Genomic DNA, 19,558 nt, shown 5'->3' on the forward strand with positions numbered 1-19,558 from the left:
AGCTGCCTTGCTCATTACATTCCCTGTGCTTTAGAATGATGCCTGGGACATAGTACATTCAATGTTAGTTTAATGAATAAATGTTATGGACACACAGAAATTAGTTGAAAAATTCTCCCTTTTTTTTTTTTTTCTTTTGCTGTACGCAGGCCTCTCACTGTTGTGGCCTCTCCCGGTGCGGAGCACAGGCTCCGGACGTGCAGGCTCAGCGGCCATGGCTCACGGGCCCAGCCGCTCCGCGGCATGTGGGATCTTCCCAGACCGGGGCACGAACCCATGTCCCCTGCATCGGCAGGCGGACTCTCAACCACTGCGCCACCAGGGAAGCCCCAGTTCTCCCAGTTTTTGACAGTGTTGCTCAGCAGCAGACACAGTTTGATCCTAAATTATATGTCACTCCAATGCATTTCTCACTGAAATGCTAGAAGCAGTAGCTGTTTTTTTTTTAATAATTTTATTTATTCTTGGCTGCATTGGGTTTTCGTTGCTGCACGTGGGATTTTCTCTAGTTGCGGCTAGTGGAGGCTACTCTTCGTTGTGGTGCGTGGGCTTATTGCTGTGGCTTGTTGCAGAGCATAGGCTCTAGGCGCATAGGCTTCAGTAGTTGTGGCACGTGGGCTCAGTAGTTGTGGCACACGGGCTTAGCCGCTCTGCGGCATGTGAGACCGAACCCGTGTCGCCTGTGTTGGCAGGCGGATTCTTAACCACTGCGCCACCACGGAAGCCCAGTAGCTGTTGTTTCTTATGAAGCCAGTAACCTCAGATCAGAATTGAAAATTGGGATATCACCTGCCAGGACTTGGTGGTCACTTTACCATCGTAGGCTAGGCCAGATCAGCATTGGCAGCCTGGATAACCTGGAGCGTTTCATGAACGAACATTGTAAGTACTGCAATGCTGCAGATTCCTCGATTACAGCGTTTAGCATCTGCTAGTCGCATAAGCATAAAATAGATGTTTGCTGAATAGAATGAATTATTAAACAAATCGCGACATTCCACGGCAAGCGGACTTGGGAGAGCGGCCCCACTTCGGGTCTGTATGTAGAGGATGACACACTTTGCCTGCGAAGATCTGTGTGGGGCACGAACTCCGGATCGTGGGCCTGATCCAAGGGCCATAATGGCTCCATACTCTGGGCTGTAGACACCGGTATTATGGGATCACCCAGGAAACCCAAAGGCGAGTCTTGAGCATGCGTCATCGTCCCTGCGCTGCTTGCCCCGCCCACCTGTGCCTCTAGGCTTCTATTGGCTGCCTCGCTGAAGGCCCGCCCTCTTGAAGGAGGAAGACACTCAGTAGCCAGTCTAAATAACCGTAAATAACCTGACGTCATTACGTAACCAGTCACAAGCAACGATCTTCAGCCTTGTCCAATGAGGTCGGGCACGGGTCATGGCCCGCGGAGTTTAAGTTTAGTCGCGGGACCCGGAAATGGTGAGCCCATTGTGGAGGCAAGGAACAGGTTCGGTGGCGCACGGGCGGAGGGCCGCGCTTCCAGCTGAGTTACCCCGGCCGAGTGAGGGGCTACAGGGCCAAGCCCTGGGCCAGTGGAGGCGGCGTCACCGCCCGTGGCAGGCAAGCCGAGGCGCACGGGCGGACACGTGTGGACGTCTGAGCGCTCCTGGACCAGGACGAGTGCACGCCGGGCCTAGTCCTCTGCGGATTCCGCGGCAAGGTTCCTTAACGACTGCTTGAAGTTCCCGTGATTGCCGAGAGGCTGGGCTTCGGAGGAAGGTAAGCCAGGCGACCATGCTGGGTTAGGAGAGACGCCGAGGGAGCTTGGGGCCAAAGCGAGTGATGTGACTGGGCGCTAGTCTCGGCCTGTTATTTAGTAGTTAGGTGACTAAGTCACGTCGCCTATCTGGGGTTCATATTCTTGAAAATAAGCAAGGAGGTGGGTGGTACTCCGATACGTTAGTGAGGAAGAGCTACCGTTCCTTTTGTCAAAGCCTTGAGTCGGCCCCCTGACTGCTTTCAAGGATGGGTTGAACTCATCCCTTCTAAGAGTCTCAGCCCAAATCTTTCGGAGAGAGGGCGCATCGCTGTTGCAACTAACTTGAAGGCTTCCCTGCTAAGTTTCCAATTTCGCTGATTGATATTTATTAACCAGGTCCCTTCAGAGGCTCAAAAAAATCCTATGAATTTTTAATGCAACTTAACTGATAAATTGAAGTTTCTTTTACCAACCCTTCCCCATTCCCCCGTTCCTCTTTTTCTCTCCTCTCATTAAAATAATGCTGGCCAGAGAGATTAGTTGATGGTGTAATGTGTAACCAAAGGAGTTTTCCAATTATTTAATACAATTTTGTGTGGCAGTTATTTATCAAGAATAATGTTTTCTAATTTTTTTTCCCTTAAGGTATCAAGAAACAATGTTTCCTTAAATTTGCTTCTGTATTTGCCTCATCAATGTCATTCATATTGAGTATCTTAAGAGAGATGCTGGAATATTTTGGTGTTCCTGTAAACCAGGTAAATATCTTTTAATGGATTTGAATGAACCTGTTGTATTTGTTTGAGGTCTTATTTTAGAAATGATTTATATGTCAACACTCAAGGCAAAATTGTTACTTCTCTATAGGTGTAACAAAGGCGAGTTTCCTTTAGTATAGCTTTTTTGATAGTTTGAGTTAAAAAAGGGATAAGATTATCAGGAACCCATTTATTTGATAGGTCAAATGCCAACGAAAGATACAACCGAAGCAAAAGATAGACATGACCTTCATAGATAAAATATTTAAAAAATATCTAGTGGCTTTATTTAAGGTAATTTAAGTTTGATACTTGGATATAGAATGGCAAGTTATAGCTCAGCAAATTCAGAATAAATATTAAGGAGAGAGGTTGGCTTAGGTGCGAGAAGCATAAGCAAATCAAATTTTGTCTACTTACTGAGTAGCTATGACATCTAACACAATATGCTTGTTTCTGTAGGTGATGCAGAGTAGCAGTACATGGTTCTTGTATTCATGATGCTTAAAATATAATATGAGATATAAGAAACGTATAGAGATAACTGTAATACAGGACTGAATATAAGAGAGACACAAAAATAATAGGGGGGCTTACAGAAAATGGGCAAATTGTTGCTGTTTGGTGTTGTGAATTAGAATAGACAAGGATAATTAAAATGTTTTAAACAAAAGTTGAAAAATGATGGAGCCATTAATATAAATGGACAATTCCATACGTGAAACTACTTTGAGTAGGGAGATAAGTCATATGTGCTGTTGGAATATATAAATACAAAGGTCCTGCAGATAATTGGGTATATGGTTCTGGAATGTAGGAAAGAAAAGAGATTCAGATTTGGAGTGATCGACATTCTTTTGATATTTGGCTTTGATGACATGTAATGGAGGATGTCACTGGATGTTATTGAAGCATTTTGAATTTCAGAATTGGAGAGATTTAAAGACAACAAAGACTGAGTGATTGTTGAAGATTTGCTTATCAGTAGATTATTGATGCCTTTAGGGATTTCTGTAGGTGGAGAGTGGCAGCTGAACTGTAGTAGTTTGAAGAATGATTGAGGAAGGGAAGTGGCATCAGCATCCTTCTTTTGAAAAGTTTGTGAAAAGAAATTGAGAGAGGCCATCAATCTGAAGGAAAACTGCTTAACCCAAAAGAGCATGTGTTCTTGTTAATGGATAGTGGGAAATTAAGTTGGATAGATAGAATAGGGCTAAGTGGCAGAGGACCTTTGAGAGTGATTGGAGAATGAATACGCAATTCATGGAGTATGTTATGGCAACTGAGCTGGCAGAATTGATGGAAGGTTGTGAGGCTGCCTGATGGAATCAGTATTTAATGGTTAGAGCCGGGTGCTTGGATATGATCAGATAAATTCAGAACCCTTGCCATTTAAAAGCAGAGGAATGGCATGACTTTGTGCAGAAGATTCTATGAGCTGATGACTTTCAAATCATTCTCTCTAGCCCCAGTTTTTCTCAACTAGTCCTATGGCTTCGATTTTTACCTGTCATGTATTCTGTATGCTGATGATTCCCAAATCCATCTTTCTAATGCAGATTGTCTCCTAAGTTCTAGAACTGTGTATCCATCTGCTTACGGGATGTTTCCATGAGGATGCTGATAGGATGCTACCTCTGTATCTGTGGCTTATAATAAACTTCGTTTTCCTTATGGGATCTCAGGAAAAATGAAAAGTCCAATTTTTAATGCTTTTTGAAGAGAGAAAATGCCTCCTTTGTGTTGAAATCACTTCCAAAAGAGCAAACGTTATGTCATATTTTGGGGGAGGTTTCCTGTGGGAATAGTTTACACTAATAGGGGAAACTCCAAGCTAAAGAACAAAGTTATTATTTGAGTTATAGAAGCACATTTCATTTCTGTTATCTTAAGAACTGACTACTAGAAAATGTATTCCACTGTAAGTAAAGCATTCTTTTTTTTCTCTTTTTAAAAATTGAAATATAGCTGATTTACACTATTGTGTAGTTTTAGCTGTACAGCAAAGTGATCAGTTATATAATATTTCAGATTATTGTCCATTATAGGTTATTACAAGATACTGATATAGTTCCCTGTGCTATGCAGTAGATTCTTGTTGCTTTTCTATCTTACACACAGTAGTTTGTATCTGTTAGTCTCATACTCCTAATATAACCCCCCCTTCCCTTTCCCCTTTGGCAGCCATAAGTTTGTTTTCTACGTCTGTGAGTCTGTTTCTCTGTTTTGTTTATGGATTCATTTGTAGTATTATTTAGAGTCCCCATATAAGTGATAATATTTGTCTTTCTCTGACTTATTTCACTTAGTATGATATTCTCTAGGTCCATCCATGTTGCTGCAAATGGCAATATTTTATTCTTTTTTATGGCTGAGTAATATTCCATTGTGTGTATGTATGTGTGTATGTATGTATGTATGTATATCTACATCTATATCTATATCTGCCACATCATCTTCAACCAGTCATCTGTTGATGGGCACTTGGGTTGTTTCCATGTCTTGACTATTGTAAATAGTGCTGCTGTGGACATTGGGGTGCATGTATCTTTTTGAATTAGAGTTTTCCCCAGGAGTGGGATATTGCTGGATCATATGATAACTCTACTTGTATTTTTTTAAGGAACCTCCATGCTGTTCTCCATAGTGGCTGCACCAATTTACATTCCCACCATCAGTGTAGGAGGGTTCCCTTTTCCCCACACCCTCTCCAGTATTTATTATTTGTGGACTTTTTGATGATAGTCATTCTGACCCACATGAGGTGATACCTCATTGTTTTGATTTGCATTTCCCTAATAGTTAGGGCTGTTGAGCATCTTTTCTTGTACCTGGTGGCCATCTGTATGTCTTTGCAGAAATGTCTATTTAGGTCTTCTGCCCATTTTTTTTTTTTTTTGTTTGTTTGTTTGTTTTGTTTTTTTTGCGGTACATGGGCCTCTCACTGTTGTGGCCTCTCCCGTTGCTAAGCACGGGCTCCGGATGCACAGGCTCAGCAGCCATGGCTCACGGGCCCAGCCGCTCCGCGGCATGTGGGATCTTCCTGGACCGGGGCACGAACCCGCGTCCCCTGCATCAGCAGGCGGACTCTCAACCACTGCGCCACCAGGGAAGCCCTTCTGCCCATTTTTTGATTGGATTGTTTGTTATTTTGATATTGAGTTGTATGAGCTGTTTGTATATTTTGGAGATTATCCATTTGTCAGTTGCATAGTTTGCAGATACTTTCTCCTATTCTGTAGGTTTTTTCATTTTATTGATGGTTTCCTTTGCTGTGCAAAAGCGTTTAAGTTTAATTAGGTCCCATTTGTTTATATTTGCTTTTATTTCTTTTGCCTTAGGAGACTGATTTAAGGAAATATTGCTACAATTTATGTCTGAGAATGTTTTGCCTATGTTCTCTTCTAGTTTTATGGTGTCATGTCTTACATTTAGGTCTTCAAACCATTTTGAGTTTATTTTTGCGTATGGTGTGAGGGAGTGTTCTAACTTCACTGATTTTCATGTAACTGTGCAGCTTTCCCAACACCACTTGCTTTTCTCCATCGTGTATTCTTGCCTCCTTTGTCGTAGATTAATTGACTGCACATGCGTGGGTTTGTTTCTGGGCTCTCTGTTGTGCTCCATTGATCTATATGTCTCTGTGCCAGTACAACAGTAAGTAAAGCATCCTTAAACTGTTCAGGGCCTGCTTCACTTATTCCCCTTTTTATTCCTCCTTTAAAGGAAATTACATGAATATACTCTGTATTACTTCACTGCTTGAAAAATTGAAATTGTCCATTTTTCATTGGGCCCAAAGATGGGATTTTTAGCTGGGAGGAGGGGAGACAATTTTTCTGAATAAAGTTCCCCAAGATATTTGGCCATTATCAGAAATAAAACAGAATGAATTTGTGGTGCTTTCTCAAAAGATCTTTCTTCCTGGAATCTGTATATGTTAACTCCCATCCCCCTGCTTCCCATGTTTTTAAAGACAGATATGAATAAAGTTTAATTCTTTGAAGAAAATACTTTAGAAGTATGCCATTCTATATTTTCTTTTTAAAAATAAATGTTATTGCATATTTTACATTTTTTCCATAAATAATATCAATGCAAACATGCTCAATAGGGTACTACTTTTTAAACAATGCTTTATGTTTAAATAGGTTTTGCAGATTTGGGAAAATAAAGACTATGGATCAGCTCGGAGTATTGTTCGTATTATTGGGAAAATTCTTCCTTTAGAACCTTGTCCCAGGCCTAATTTTGAGGTAAGTCAGTCAACATGCATTGTTTAAGTACCATGTGTAAAATTATCCCAGGTACTCCTAGGGACATAGGGTAGAACAAAAGAAGAAATGTTTCCTGCAAGCCAAAAAACCTTTAGTTTATCCTGGAAACAAGTCATTTCACGTGTGTCTTTGTCTTTATTTTTTTAAGTAATTATATCCAAAGATTGGCAGATGCGAAGCAACCCCTGAGTAGCTTATTTCATTCTTCTAGTTTGTGTTTTATGTTGGATGACATTCACTAAGGGAGAGAATATTGCCACATGTGTAGACTTTAGAATAATTATTTTCCTCAGTTTTTTTTCTCGCTAATAGGTGTATGTTTTTCTATTGCATATCCTTTTTCCTTTTCACTCTTGTGGATTTTTAATTTACACAAATAGTTTCCACAGGCATGTGTCTTTCCCCGACTCCCTGACTTTCTTTTTTCCTTTAGCTGATCCCACTCTTGAACTCTGTGGACCCAGCTAACTGTGGATCTGTAGTCCCATCTTTTGCTGACGTTTTGTATGTGACGAATGATGAAGAAGCCAGTTATCTCAGATTTCGGTAATTTTTCTACTTATCTTGGAAAGTGGGGTGTGGGCTATAATCTGAATTCTTCCACATGGTGGAGTATGTTCAGACTGATCGAGCCTTTTTATTTGTCTACCTCTGTACTGCGCTGTGTCCTGCTAATGTCTTCCTAATAGGGATGACTGGTGTTTTCTCATTTTTAGCCAGTTTTTTCTTTTTTTTTAATGTATTTTATTTTTATTTATTATTTTTGGCTGTGTTGGGTCTTCGTTGCTGTGCGCGGGATTTCTCTAGTTGCAATGAGCTGGGACTACTCTTCGTTGTGGTGTGAGGGCTTCTCATTGCAGTGGCTTCTCTTGTTGTGGAGCACGGGCTCTAGAGTATGTGGGCTTCAGTAGATGTGGTGTGTGGGCTCAGTAGTTGTGGCTCATGGGCTCTAGAGTGCAGACTTGGTAGTTGTGGCGCACGGGCTTAGTTGCTCCGCGGCATGTGGGATCTTCTCAGACCAGTGTTCAAACCCACGTCCCCTGCACTGGCAGGCAGATTCTTAACCACTGTGCCGCCAGGGAAGCCCCTAGCTAGTCTTTCTTAATGCACATTTAATCCTCACCCCAGGCCTAGGAAGGAATGATATTAAAAGGATATAAAAATCACCATGTTCATTTTTGGAGAAAGCTCTTTCCTATACTAAATACTATATTTATTTTATATATTTAGCCAAAACTTATATAGTGTTTACTGTTTACCAGGCAATGATGTTAAATATATTTCAACATTTGGATGTTTTACTGCTTGGTAATACTAACTTAGCTGTTAGTGTATTCAGATACAGGCTGAAGTACAAAAGGGTCAGTTATTCAGAAAAACTGGCTAAATTTATTCTATATCAAATTGGTTTATAAATTTTCAAAAAATTAGAATACGGTAAACTTACCCCAACATAACAAGGAATCCTGTAGGACCTTATATTCCGAATATGTAGAATTTCTAAATAAATTAACTTTATTTCTAAATAAATCAATTTGTACTGTGTTTGAAGTTAATAGATAGGATCATTATTTTTGGTTTACAGTCTGGAAGCAAGATGTGTTCCTTCATTCACTGACCGCTTATTGGTCACCTATTAAAGTCAGCATTTGTTCTGGGTACTGAGAATATAAAGTTACATAAGATGTTGTTTGCCCTCAGTGAGTCTAGAGACCATTATAGGGTAAAGAGAGCTATTCTGGTTTTGTTTTGGTATCTTTATTCTTTAACTGAAAGAATTTATTTCTAGAAAATTTTTCTTCCTCCTTCTCTCTCTCTTTCCATTTTTTCCTTCCACCTACAGAAATAGTATATGGAAAAATGAAGAAGGGGAGAAAATTGCTTCTTTCCATCCTTTGCAACTAGTTGAAGATCCATTGACACCTGCTCTAAGGCATAACAAACCAACAAAAAGTGATTGGCCTGAAAGTGAAGCTGCAATTAAAAAAATAGCTGCCCTTGAAGATGAGCTAGCTTTTCTTCGCTCTCAGATTGCTGCAATTGTGGGAAGGCAAGAACTGAGAAACAGTACAAATTCTGGTGAGTAACGCTGGATTTTTATTTCAGTTGGATGATACTCATTTAGTATTTCAGTCAGTGTGGTTCTGAGTAAGAAAAGAATGTTTGCTGCTAATGTATCTTATGAATGACATTAAATGTGAAACGATGTTGGGTGTATATATGTGTTACCTCTGATGTTTATTGAGAATAAATTAAGATGCATTTGTAGTGACAGGGATGGCTTTGGTTTAAAGAAGAGCTAGCTATGCTGCCGAAGATTGTAGTTTTGTATTTAAAAGCCTGTTTTCTAAGTACAGTTGTCCCTTGGCATCCGTGGGGTGTTGGTTCTAGGACCCCTGTGGACACCAAAATCTTAGGATGCTTAAGTCCCTTATATAAAATGGCATATTTACATATAACCTATACACATCGTCCATCCTCCCATATACTTTAAATCATCTCTAGATTACTTATAATACCTAATAAAATGCAAGTAGTTATAAATATAATGGAAATGCTTTGTAAATGGTTGTCAGTGCATGGAGGATCAAGTTTTGCTTTTTGGAACTTTTCTGGAGTTTTTTTTTTTTTTAATTCATATTTTTGATCTGCGGTTGGTTGAATCTGCATATGTAGAGCCTGAGGATATGGAGGGCTGACAGTAAGCTTTTCTAACTCCGTAGAAAAGTGTTGGACATTTAAGCGGAGGGATGCATTAATTTGAGACAAGAGTATAGATTTGAGGCTTCATATATATATATTTGTAGTTTGAAGTTATTGCTGCTATACTTCCACCAAATCTAGGTGAATACTGTTTTCCAGATGATTCTTTTTAAAATTTTTAGAGATGTGACTTGCTTTAAATAATATACATACACACACACTATCTGTATGTATATAAAAACATCCATATAAACATATATATAATTTGTGTATAACATAATACTTATATAGTATTGTATATTTATAATTTATATTAAATATTATATATACTACTGGGTAATAAATGAGGTATGATATATACACTTTTTTAAAAGCAGTCGTGTTACACATGATTTTAGGAGCAAATCTGTTGTGAAAAAGTTAAGTATTTGGTACCCGTCGTAGGCTCCTGCGTAGAAAATATATGCCTGGGTGTTTCTACAATGTCATCATTAGAGTGAATATATCAGTTTGCATGTTTCTAGCCACAAGTTGTTGATCGTGTTTTAGCTTTTGTAAATAGAGGATGAAATTCAGATTGTATGTGAAAAAAGCACTTTTAATTTTCTCTTTAAAATGCATTCTCCCCCTTCCCCTACACAGAGAATCCTAATTGGATTAAAAATGAATTTACTGTTTGCTTGACTCTTTCAGAAATTACTAAGCAGATGGGATTGCTTCACCTTCCTGGCCACAGTATCATTATTTTAGTAGCATTACAGAATTGTTCCTGTTTTGATTCTAATTAGTGTTACGTGTTATATTGGAGAAAATTTTGCATGGTTTTTCAACAGACCACATTTTCTTTAGGCTCCTTGGACTTGAAGAACGACAGACCTAGTGGTTTGGGACACATGCCATCATCAGGGACTACTCAACTGAGTGTCGAACCAGATTCGTTTTCAAGTTCAGTGTTTCCCTCTCCTCCTCCTCCACCACCGCCTCCTCAGGTTTCTTCTCTACGGCCTCCATGTTCTCCTCTCGTGCAAACAGCCTCTAATAATATTTGTGCATCAGATAATTCAGCAACTGAAGTGAAAAAACAGCACCCAGATACTAGGAAAACCAATTTTAGTCATCATTCAAAAAACCATAAAGATGTTCCAAACATGTTGGATGTTCTGAAGGATGTGAATAAGGTTAAGCTACGTGCTATTGAAAGGTATGTTGTCATAATTTGAGAAATGAACCCAAATTTTATCAATGGTGTTTAAAGAAATTATTATATTTATCAAAGTAAACATATATAAGTCTTCTCTGATTCCTCTTTACCCCAAATACCCCTCGAGAGAGAATCATTTTCAGTTTTTTGTGACTCTTTGTTCTAGTGTCCTATCTCCATATTTTTGAAACAACGTACTATTTTTGCTATTTCTTGATATTTTAGTTATATTTACTTGCAATTGTTAAAAATCTGTATACGTTCTCTTAGACATTCTACCCCCTAACACACGTGCACACACACTTCTTATTACATCTTCCCGATATGGTTAAGTCACAGTCTTTCCTTAAATCCGTGTTCAGAATTTATATCCTTACTATAACAGTAAACATTCACAGGTAAGCCATTTCATATACTATGACTACATTTTGTTTGTTACTAATTTTATTTTTTATTGAAATTAATAATTGCCTCCTTGAATCCCCCCCACCCCGGAAATCCCCTCACGGAGCCCTCTGTCCTGTTCTAATCTCACCTGTTGCTCTAAACTTCCTACATTGTCATCCTAAGAATTTCCTTCGTCATCATGGGCATTCTCTTTGTCCTGTGTCGCATCACCCATTTCCTGGGTGTCATATCTTCTTCCTGCAGCTTCCTGAGGAGTGCATGAAAGGTAGATTTAAGACCTTGTATATCTGAATTTCTTTTTCTTTTATTCTCACACTTAATTGCTAGTTTGGCTGGGTATATAATTGACAGAAAATCATTTTTCCTCAGAATTTTGAAGACATTTTTCCATCGGTTTCTAGCTCTCAGTGTTCTTGTTGAGAGGTTAATGTCGTTTTGATTCCTGATGCCATGTATGAAACCAGTTTCTTCATTTTTTTTTTTTTTTCTTGCGGTATGCAGGCCTCTCACTGTTGTGGCCTCTCCCATTGCGGAGCACAGACTCCGGACGCACAGGCTCAGTGGCCATGGCTTATGGGCCCAGCTGCTCCGCAGCATGTGGGATATTCCCAGACTGGGGCACGAACCCGTGTCCCCTGCATCAGCAGGTGGACTCTCGACCACTGCGCCACCAGGGAAGCCCCTGTTTCTTCATTCTTGAAGCATTTAAGATCTTCTCTTTGGTCCTGGTGTTCTTAAATTTCATGGTGATGTGCCCTGGAGATTTCTTTTTAAGTTTCTTGTGCTGAGCATTTACTTCTTTTTAAGTTTCTTATACTGAGTTCACTTATTGATTGAACTCAATCAGTTTAGAGTTTTATGTCCTTTATTTTTGGAAATTTCTTATAACATTTCTCTGATAATTTTCTTCTATTCTTTCCTTCTGTTCTCTTTTCTTGGAAAGCCTATTAGAAGTTTGAATGCCAGAATTATTTGCCTTATCTTCATATCTTTCCTTTACTGTTTTCTTCTCTTTGCTTTTTTTTATTGTACTTTTTGAGAAAATTCTAACTCTTCTATTGTTTTTCCTGTCATCACTTGTTTTTTGGGGGTGTGGGTGGGGTGTGGGGAACTGTGCAGCTTGTGAGATTCTAGTTCCCTGACCAGGGATTGAACCAAGCCCTCGGCAGTGAAAGTGTGGAGTTCTAACCACTGAACTGCCAGGGAATTTCCCCCATCATCATATTTTTAATTTGTGAGACCCATTTCTTTTTCTTTGAGTGCTCCTTTTTTATGTCTTCTTGCTTTTGTGTGTCTTATGCTACTGAAAATATTAACTACAGTTTTATTCTTAGTTTTCTTCTGCTCTTGAATTATGTTCATTTTTCCTGAGTTCCTTTTTCCTCTTATTGATTTTGGTCTCCATTTATAGTTTTGGAGCCTTATTTAAGTATCTGGTGATTTGCAGCTATGCATTTATATTTAAAAGTGAGGTACGGAAAAGCTGATTGAAGTTTTTTTGTGTGAGGTGGGATTGCCAGCTGGTGGGCTTCACAATTTAGTGACTGAGGAGAGAACCTTGCCATTTTGTTAGCCAGATCCCATATTTCAGTAGCTGTATGTCTTTTCTTTGGGACTAGAGAGTTTTTCTAGAAAGTTCTTCATTCTCCTTGGTCAGAAGAGTTGGGGATTTCACAGGTGGTGCAAGCTAGGTAGTTTGAGAGTTGAGTGGGGAAAGGGCAAGGGAGGAGCATATCATTCCATATGTGGACTTTTCCTCAATCCGTCTGTTTTCAGGAAGGCAGCTTACCTCCCATTCTCTTCACTGTCATCAGCTTTCCAGCTTTCAACATTTTGTTGCAATTCTTATCTACTCTCTCCTCTCGTAATCTCTTTGTCTTTGTGGGTGTACATCTTTTTCATTTCTTTGCTGTCATTTTAGTAGGCTTTCACAGAGATCTGCCATGTTCACCTGGAAATTCCTCAATGAAGTTTTGCTGAGAAAATAAATGTATTTTCTGTGTAATAGTGTTAGGACAGATAAGTCATTTCATTATCAATGAGGTTATGATTGATCCTTGTATGAGGCAGCTAGTACAGAGAAAAATCTTACGGTTGTACGTACCCATTTAGTCCCAACTAGATCTCTTACTGGTATCGTCGGGCACAGTCAGTGTAAAATGATGACTCTGTGGCTGTTACCATCACTGGAGAAATGACTGAAACGCCAGTAGACTCCACCCTCCACCCCTCTATTCTCTCATTTTTCTAACAACTGATCTTGTTTCATACATTACTGCTAAATCCGACGAGACTTCCCACATCTTTACATTTACAAATTTACTCCCCATGTTCTCTGCTTTCCATTTTGTTATTGCAAATGAAGCATCCTTGATCATGTCCATTGCTCTCCCCTTGGTCGCTGGTTCCCCTTCTCTCTAAGCATTTCACTTAAAATTCTCTCTTCTGTCTTCTGCACAATCAAATTTTCCATCTTTATTCTTCTCTTCACACTTGAGCATTTCCCATCTTCAAAACATGTATACCCTCAGCTATTATAGTTTCTCTGTTCCCTGTCTGGTATAAATTCTTGGTGTTGTTTATAGTTTGTTTCCATTTCTCACTGCCTTCTAGTCACTGTAATATGGTGTCTGTTCCCATCACTCCATTGAAAACTGTTCTTTCAAGGTCTCCAGTGACTCCATGTTGCTAAATCCAGTGGTCAATTCTCATTGCTCTTCTTACTTGACCTCTCAGCAGTGTTTGATACAGTCCTCAGTTCCCACCTCCTTGGAACACTTTCTTCACTTGGCCTTGAGGAAATCATGCTTGGTTTTCCTCTTACCTCATTGTCCACCTCTTATTTCTTTGCTGATTCTTTCTTCTGGACCTGGTCTCTGAATGTTGGCATGTTCAAGGCTCAGCCCTCAGCCCCATTCTTCTCTCCACCCACATTGTTTCCTTGGGTGATCTCATCTAGTCCTAGGCTTTAGATACCAGCTAAATGCTAATGATGCCCACATTTATTTTTCTAGCCCTGACCTCTCCTCTGAGCCCCATGCCTACTTCACATCTTCATTTGCCTGTCTCACAGGTACCTCATGCTTCACATGTCCAAAACAGAACTCTTCCTTCCTACCTGTTCCGTCCTCTACCTTGAAAACTTGTTCTTCCCCCAAGTCTTTTGCTTCTCAGCAAATGGCAACAATATCACCCTCAGTCCAGACATCTGGAAATCATCCTGTTTTTTCATTTCCTTTCTATCCCACATCCTTTCCGTCAGCATACAGCTCAAATTTATGTACCCTCAGTGGTCCTCACTGCCACCTTTCAATCTAAGCCACTATCTTTTTTTTTTTTTTGATGTGGACCTTTCTTTTTTTAAGTCTTTATTGAATTTGTTACAATATTGCTTCTGTTTTATATTTTGGTGTATTGGCCAGGAGGCATGTGGGATTTTAGCTCCCCGACCAGGGACTGAACCCACACCCCGTGCATTGGAAGGCGAAGTCTTAACCACTGGACCACCAGGGAAGTCCTGCCACTATCTTTTTTTTGCGGTACGTGGGCCTCTCACTGTTGTGGCCTCTCCCGTTGCGGACCACAGGCTCTGGATGTGCAGGCTCAGTGGCCATGGCTCATGGACCCAGCCGCTCTGCGTCATGTGGGATCCTCCTGGACCGGGGCACGAACCCATGTCCCCTGCATCGGCAGGCGGACTCTCAACCACCGTGCCACCAGGGAAGCCCCTTGCCACTATCTTATATAGCTTGGACTTTTGCAGTTGCCTCCAACCTGGTCTCTCTTTTCATTCTTGCCTCCTTATCTGTTCTTCATATAGTAACCAGAGTGACCTTTAAAAATTGAAGTCAGATCATACCATTCCGCTGCTTAAAATCCTTTGGTGGTTTTCCATTGCGCTTAGAATGAAATCTTGACACCTTGCTGTGGCTTGGAAGTCTCTCTAGGATTCAGCCCTTATCTCTCTGACCTCACGTCCTACTTCCCATCTTACTTAACTGCACTCCAGCTATGCCTGTTTTTCTTTTTTCTTTTCTCACAGGTGCCAACCTCCTTGCGATGCATCCACTGGATGTTTACACTAAAATTGACTGCTTGTCATTTCCTTAAAGAGAATGTCACCTCCTTTAAGAGGCTTTTCCTCATCATCTCATTGAAAGTGCTTTCAACCTAGCCACTATCACATTTCCCTCTTTTATTTTATCCACAGCACTGGATAATTGCTGTCCAAAATGTTCTTGCTTACTTGTTTTGGTGTAACACTGTCCTGCCACCAGAGTGTTCTGTGGAAGTAGGATACTGCTCTACCCCTGAAGTGTAACATAGAACCTGGTAAAATAGGGGGCATTAAGATTGAATGAATGAATGAACAGTTAGCCTGATGTTTTTCTTTTCTTGAACTCCATAGTCCTTTTAAAAGCTCTTAAATATTTCTTTAAATTTTTCTACCGACTGGAAAATTAGAAAATAAAAAATAAAGATGATATTTGATAAATCCCAGGTTACAACGGATTGTGGTAGAGCCTCACATGGGCTCTCAGCTTTCTGATTACTAATCCATTGTGCCCTCCAGATTTGTTTTTTTTTACAAGGCAAAACATTCCAATCTCTTGAAGATTGTAATATATTATGCTTATATTTCTGCTGTGTTTGTCAATAAGGAACTTAAATTACACAAAGTTTTAATTTATTCCATTTTTTTTTAAAGGTCCCCTGGGGGCAGACCCATTCATAAAAGGAAAAGACAAGACTCACCTTGGGATCCAGTGTCTTTAATATCCCATGCACTTAAGCAGAAATTTGCATTCCAAGAAGAAGATTCCTTTGAGAAAGAAAATAATTCCTGGGAGTGTTCTCCATTTTCTAGTCCAGAAACTTCAAGGGTGAGATTATAAGTTTAAATCTTCAGTTTTTCTAATGCGTATTGTTCGTGATGTATCTTTGCCTTCAAGTTCCTTGAAGTAATTAATTATGCAGAATGGGCTTAAAATTGTTGATGCTGTGTGCTGCTAATGTTTCTGTTGTTTGTGTTGACTTTCACGTTCATTTTTAGCTTTTAGCGTACTATGAAGTTTTTTTGAGGTGAGACACTTGATTTGAAAAATACTTGTGCATAAGTTTATAATGGTTTATCCTGGGCACGTGCTAACTTGACATTGCTGTCTGCAGTATGAACTGGGTGTCTGAAACTTTGAGAGGACCAGAGAAAAATGGTGTGATAGATTCAACCTAACCATATTTAAATGTGAATATTCCCAATATTTTTTCCGGTCAAATATGAAGATTGAATTATTTAGATAAATAGGACATTAACTGTGCTTTTAACAAAGCAGATGAGGTCATAATTACTTCAATGACCATGCTCATTGGATACTTAAAAAAACTCATATTTCAACCCTTGACCCTTAAGATTGCTTCTTTCTTGAAGTGTCTTTTCTTTGGTTTAGATACAATCCAAATCTGGGGGGGGTGGTTTTCCATCTCATAAACTAGTTGAGGTAGTAAATAAGAATAAGCCTTAGGAATGAGAGGAGAGTGAAAGATGGACAGTATATACAGTCCAGTGGGTGGCTTTAGAGTGGTGGACATCAGTCAGACAACAAAGGAGATGGAAAAACTAAAAAGCAGATGGCAACTCAAAGAGCACAACAGAGCAGGGGAAAATCATTCTACTCAGTTTCAGCGCGTGTGTGGTTTCTAAGTTACCGTTGTGCCCGTACAATAGCTGATGCTTATCATGTTGACTCAGAAGATTATATTCTTAACTCTAAGAAGGCAAAAAAGTATATAGTTTACTTTAGAACTGTTACAATTAAAATTACAAATGTGTCTAAGTGTTCAACATTTGCATAGAAATTTGTAACTGGCAAAGTACTTTTTTTACTCATCTCATTTGACCTTTGCAGCAATATTTTTTTCTATCGAAGTATAGCTGATTTACAGTATTGTATTAGTTTCAGGTGTACACCATAGTGATTCAGTATTTTTGCAGTTTATACTCTATTATAGGTTATTACAAGATAGTGGCTATAATTCCCTGTGCTATACAGTATATCCTTGTTGCTTATCTGTTTTATATATAATAGTTTGTTAATCCCATACCCCTATTTGTCCCTCCCCACTTCCCTCTCTCCTTTGGTAACCACAAGTTTGTTTTCTATATCTGTGAGTCTGTTTCTGTCTTGCATATACATTCTTTTTGTTTTGTTTTGTTTTTAGATTCCACATATAAGTGACATCATACAGTATTTGTGTTTCTCTGTCTGGCTTATTTTGCTAGGCATAATATGCTATAGGTCCATCCATGTTGCTGCAGATGGCAATATCTCATTCTTTTTTATGGCTGAGTAATATTCCAGTGTGTGTGTGTGTGTGTGTGTGTGTGTGTGTGTGTGTGTGTGTGTGTGTGTCTGTCTGTGTGTGTACCACATCTTGTCAATCCAATGATCCGTTGATGGTCCTTGGGTTGCCAATATTCCCTCTTTTACACATGAGGAAAATGAGTGTGAAAGTGGTTAAGTGATCTGCCATCTGACATCTAAGTGGCAGAGCAGTGAATAGAACTTGGTTTATTAAAATTCTAGGATATTTGAAAACCTTCAGTTATCTCAGAAATTCACTTAGGTGGAACACATAGTTTCCCAGTGATAGTGGATCAAGGAGGTATTACTGGTTTGTCTTACACTGTTCACTGTTCTTTTCACATTTTCTTTCCAGCCAACTACAAGCATCTTAGAGAAAGAGCCATCTCTTTTTGTAAATTTTATAGCACCTTGCTTAGGGATGGGCACATAGAGACTCAAATTGTAGTCTACGGAGAGCTCAGTCTGTGCAGCTGTGACTGTCCTGCTCACTTTCATGTCCTCAGCCCTGACTGAGCACAGTGCCTGACATGTAACCCGCTCTTAAACAATTACTTACTGTTGAATGAGTTAAGCCTCAAAGGGTTATTTGGTGTTTGTGTTGCCATTCTTTTTTTTACATCAGAATAGTTTCTGTGTTAAATATTTGCTTCATTTCAGTTTGGACACCATATTTCACAGTCAGAAGGACATTGAACTAAAGGAAGAACTGACAAACACAGCAGGTATAGCCCAAGCCACGAGCTACAGGGCTTGTGTCTGCACCTACAAGGCAGGATTGCAGAAGTATGCCAGCATACGTATCCCTACATGTGAAAGGATCTCACCTCCTGTTAAGGAAGTTAAATGTAGTCTATACACTGAGGTATATTAGTGCAGAGGTCTGAAGGATCTTGACTCTTAAGAATACCTGTCTCTGGTTTTAGAAGATCCAGCAGTTAACTGGCTACTGATGGTAGTTAGGGAAATGGATCTTTTTTTTTTCCCATGTATGTTAATGTTATTAAAAGCTGAATGTATACTTTGAGTGATTCTCCTAAGAGCTAAATAGTAAATAATTTAATGTTTCTCATTAGAGAACAGTAAGGTCTCATTATAAGGTGACAGATGCCATTTAATGGATTAAGAAAATGTAAACTAAGTCTGTATTGTACTACTCAACAGATGATAGTACATTTGGATTTTTAAAAACAATTTCTTAAAGCAGTTATGACTTTCTAACTTAAGAGCCTTTGAATCTTTTAAAAATTGGTAGTGATCGGGGCTTCCCTGGTGGCGCAGTGGTTGGAAGTCTGTCTGCCGATGCAGGGGATGCGGGTTCGTGCCCCGGTCTGGGAGGATCCCACATGCTGCGGAGCGGCTGGGCCCGTGGGCCGTGGCCGCTGGGCCTGCGCGTCCGGAGCCTGTACTCCGCAGTGGGAGGGGCCGCAACGGTGAGAGGCCCTAGTACCGCAAAAAAAAAAAAAAAAAAAAAAATTGGTAGTGATCTGGTTCACTTGGCCTCCAGCAACTTGGAGATTTTCAAAGAATATAAAATTATAATTTGTTCATTAAGATAGTCATACTTTGAATCATAGATTGAACCTCCTGAAAAATCTTCCTGAGGTGATAAAAGAATTAGAAGCTGATTTTGACTGTTAAATGCTAGATTGTAGAAGTATTTAAAGAATCTTCTTGATAAGTTTTGCCTACACTTGCTATGTAAATATGTACGCTTACCACTTTATTTCCTCTGTTCCTTTGTAAATAAATATGATTTTTTGAACTTGTTTGTGTTTTATAGCAGTTCCAATTCACGTTCTCTCCTCACTACATTTAGAACGTCTGAACTGTTTTTGGAAAGAGGGTTCTGTAGTTAGTTTCTTGGTCAATGCAATGAAACACAGAAAAGTTTGGAATAGGTGTTTTGTCCTTCTGCCAATACTAATGTGGTGTGGGAATTTACATGTTTCCCTAGAAATGGAGCTTAGGTTCCATTTGGAGGAACTCAGCACCCACCCATTTTACAGGCTCTCCCCTTTCGGAAGAGCCCAGTTTGCTCACAGGTTTCATGTTATTGTGGTAGAGAGTTGGCTGCCTGGTAACCCCTATTTCCGACCCCTTTCTCCTGGCACCTTCCAGTTAGGGGTGGC

At 39.6% G+C, this 19,558-nt stretch overlaps 1 protein-coding gene across 1 annotated transcript; it reads left to right on the top strand.

Annotated features, from left to right (window-relative positions):
• The first annotated feature begins 1,461 nt into the window (after nucleotides 1-1,461).
• Nucleotides 1,462-19,109, top strand: MTFR2 (mitochondrial fission regulator 2). The gene is made up of 8 exons (XM_060167784.1): nucleotides 1,462-1,737; nucleotides 2,363-2,475; nucleotides 6,627-6,731; nucleotides 7,186-7,298; nucleotides 8,596-8,831; nucleotides 10,305-10,656; nucleotides 15,773-15,947; nucleotides 18,087-19,109. The coding sequence occupies exons 2-8, from the start codon at nucleotides 2,413-2,415 to the stop codon at nucleotides 18,120-18,122; spliced, it is 1,080 nt and encodes a 359-aa protein (XP_060023767.1). The 5' UTR covers nucleotides 1,462-1,737; nucleotides 2,363-2,412; the 3' UTR covers nucleotides 18,123-19,109.
• The last annotated feature ends 449 nt before the right edge of the window (nucleotides 19,110-19,558 follow it).

This window comes from Lagenorhynchus albirostris, chromosome 12 (assembly GCF_949774975.1).
Source record: "Lagenorhynchus albirostris chromosome 12, mLagAlb1.1, whole genome shotgun sequence".
NCBI lineage: Eukaryota > Metazoa > Chordata > Mammalia > Artiodactyla > Delphinidae > Lagenorhynchus > Lagenorhynchus albirostris.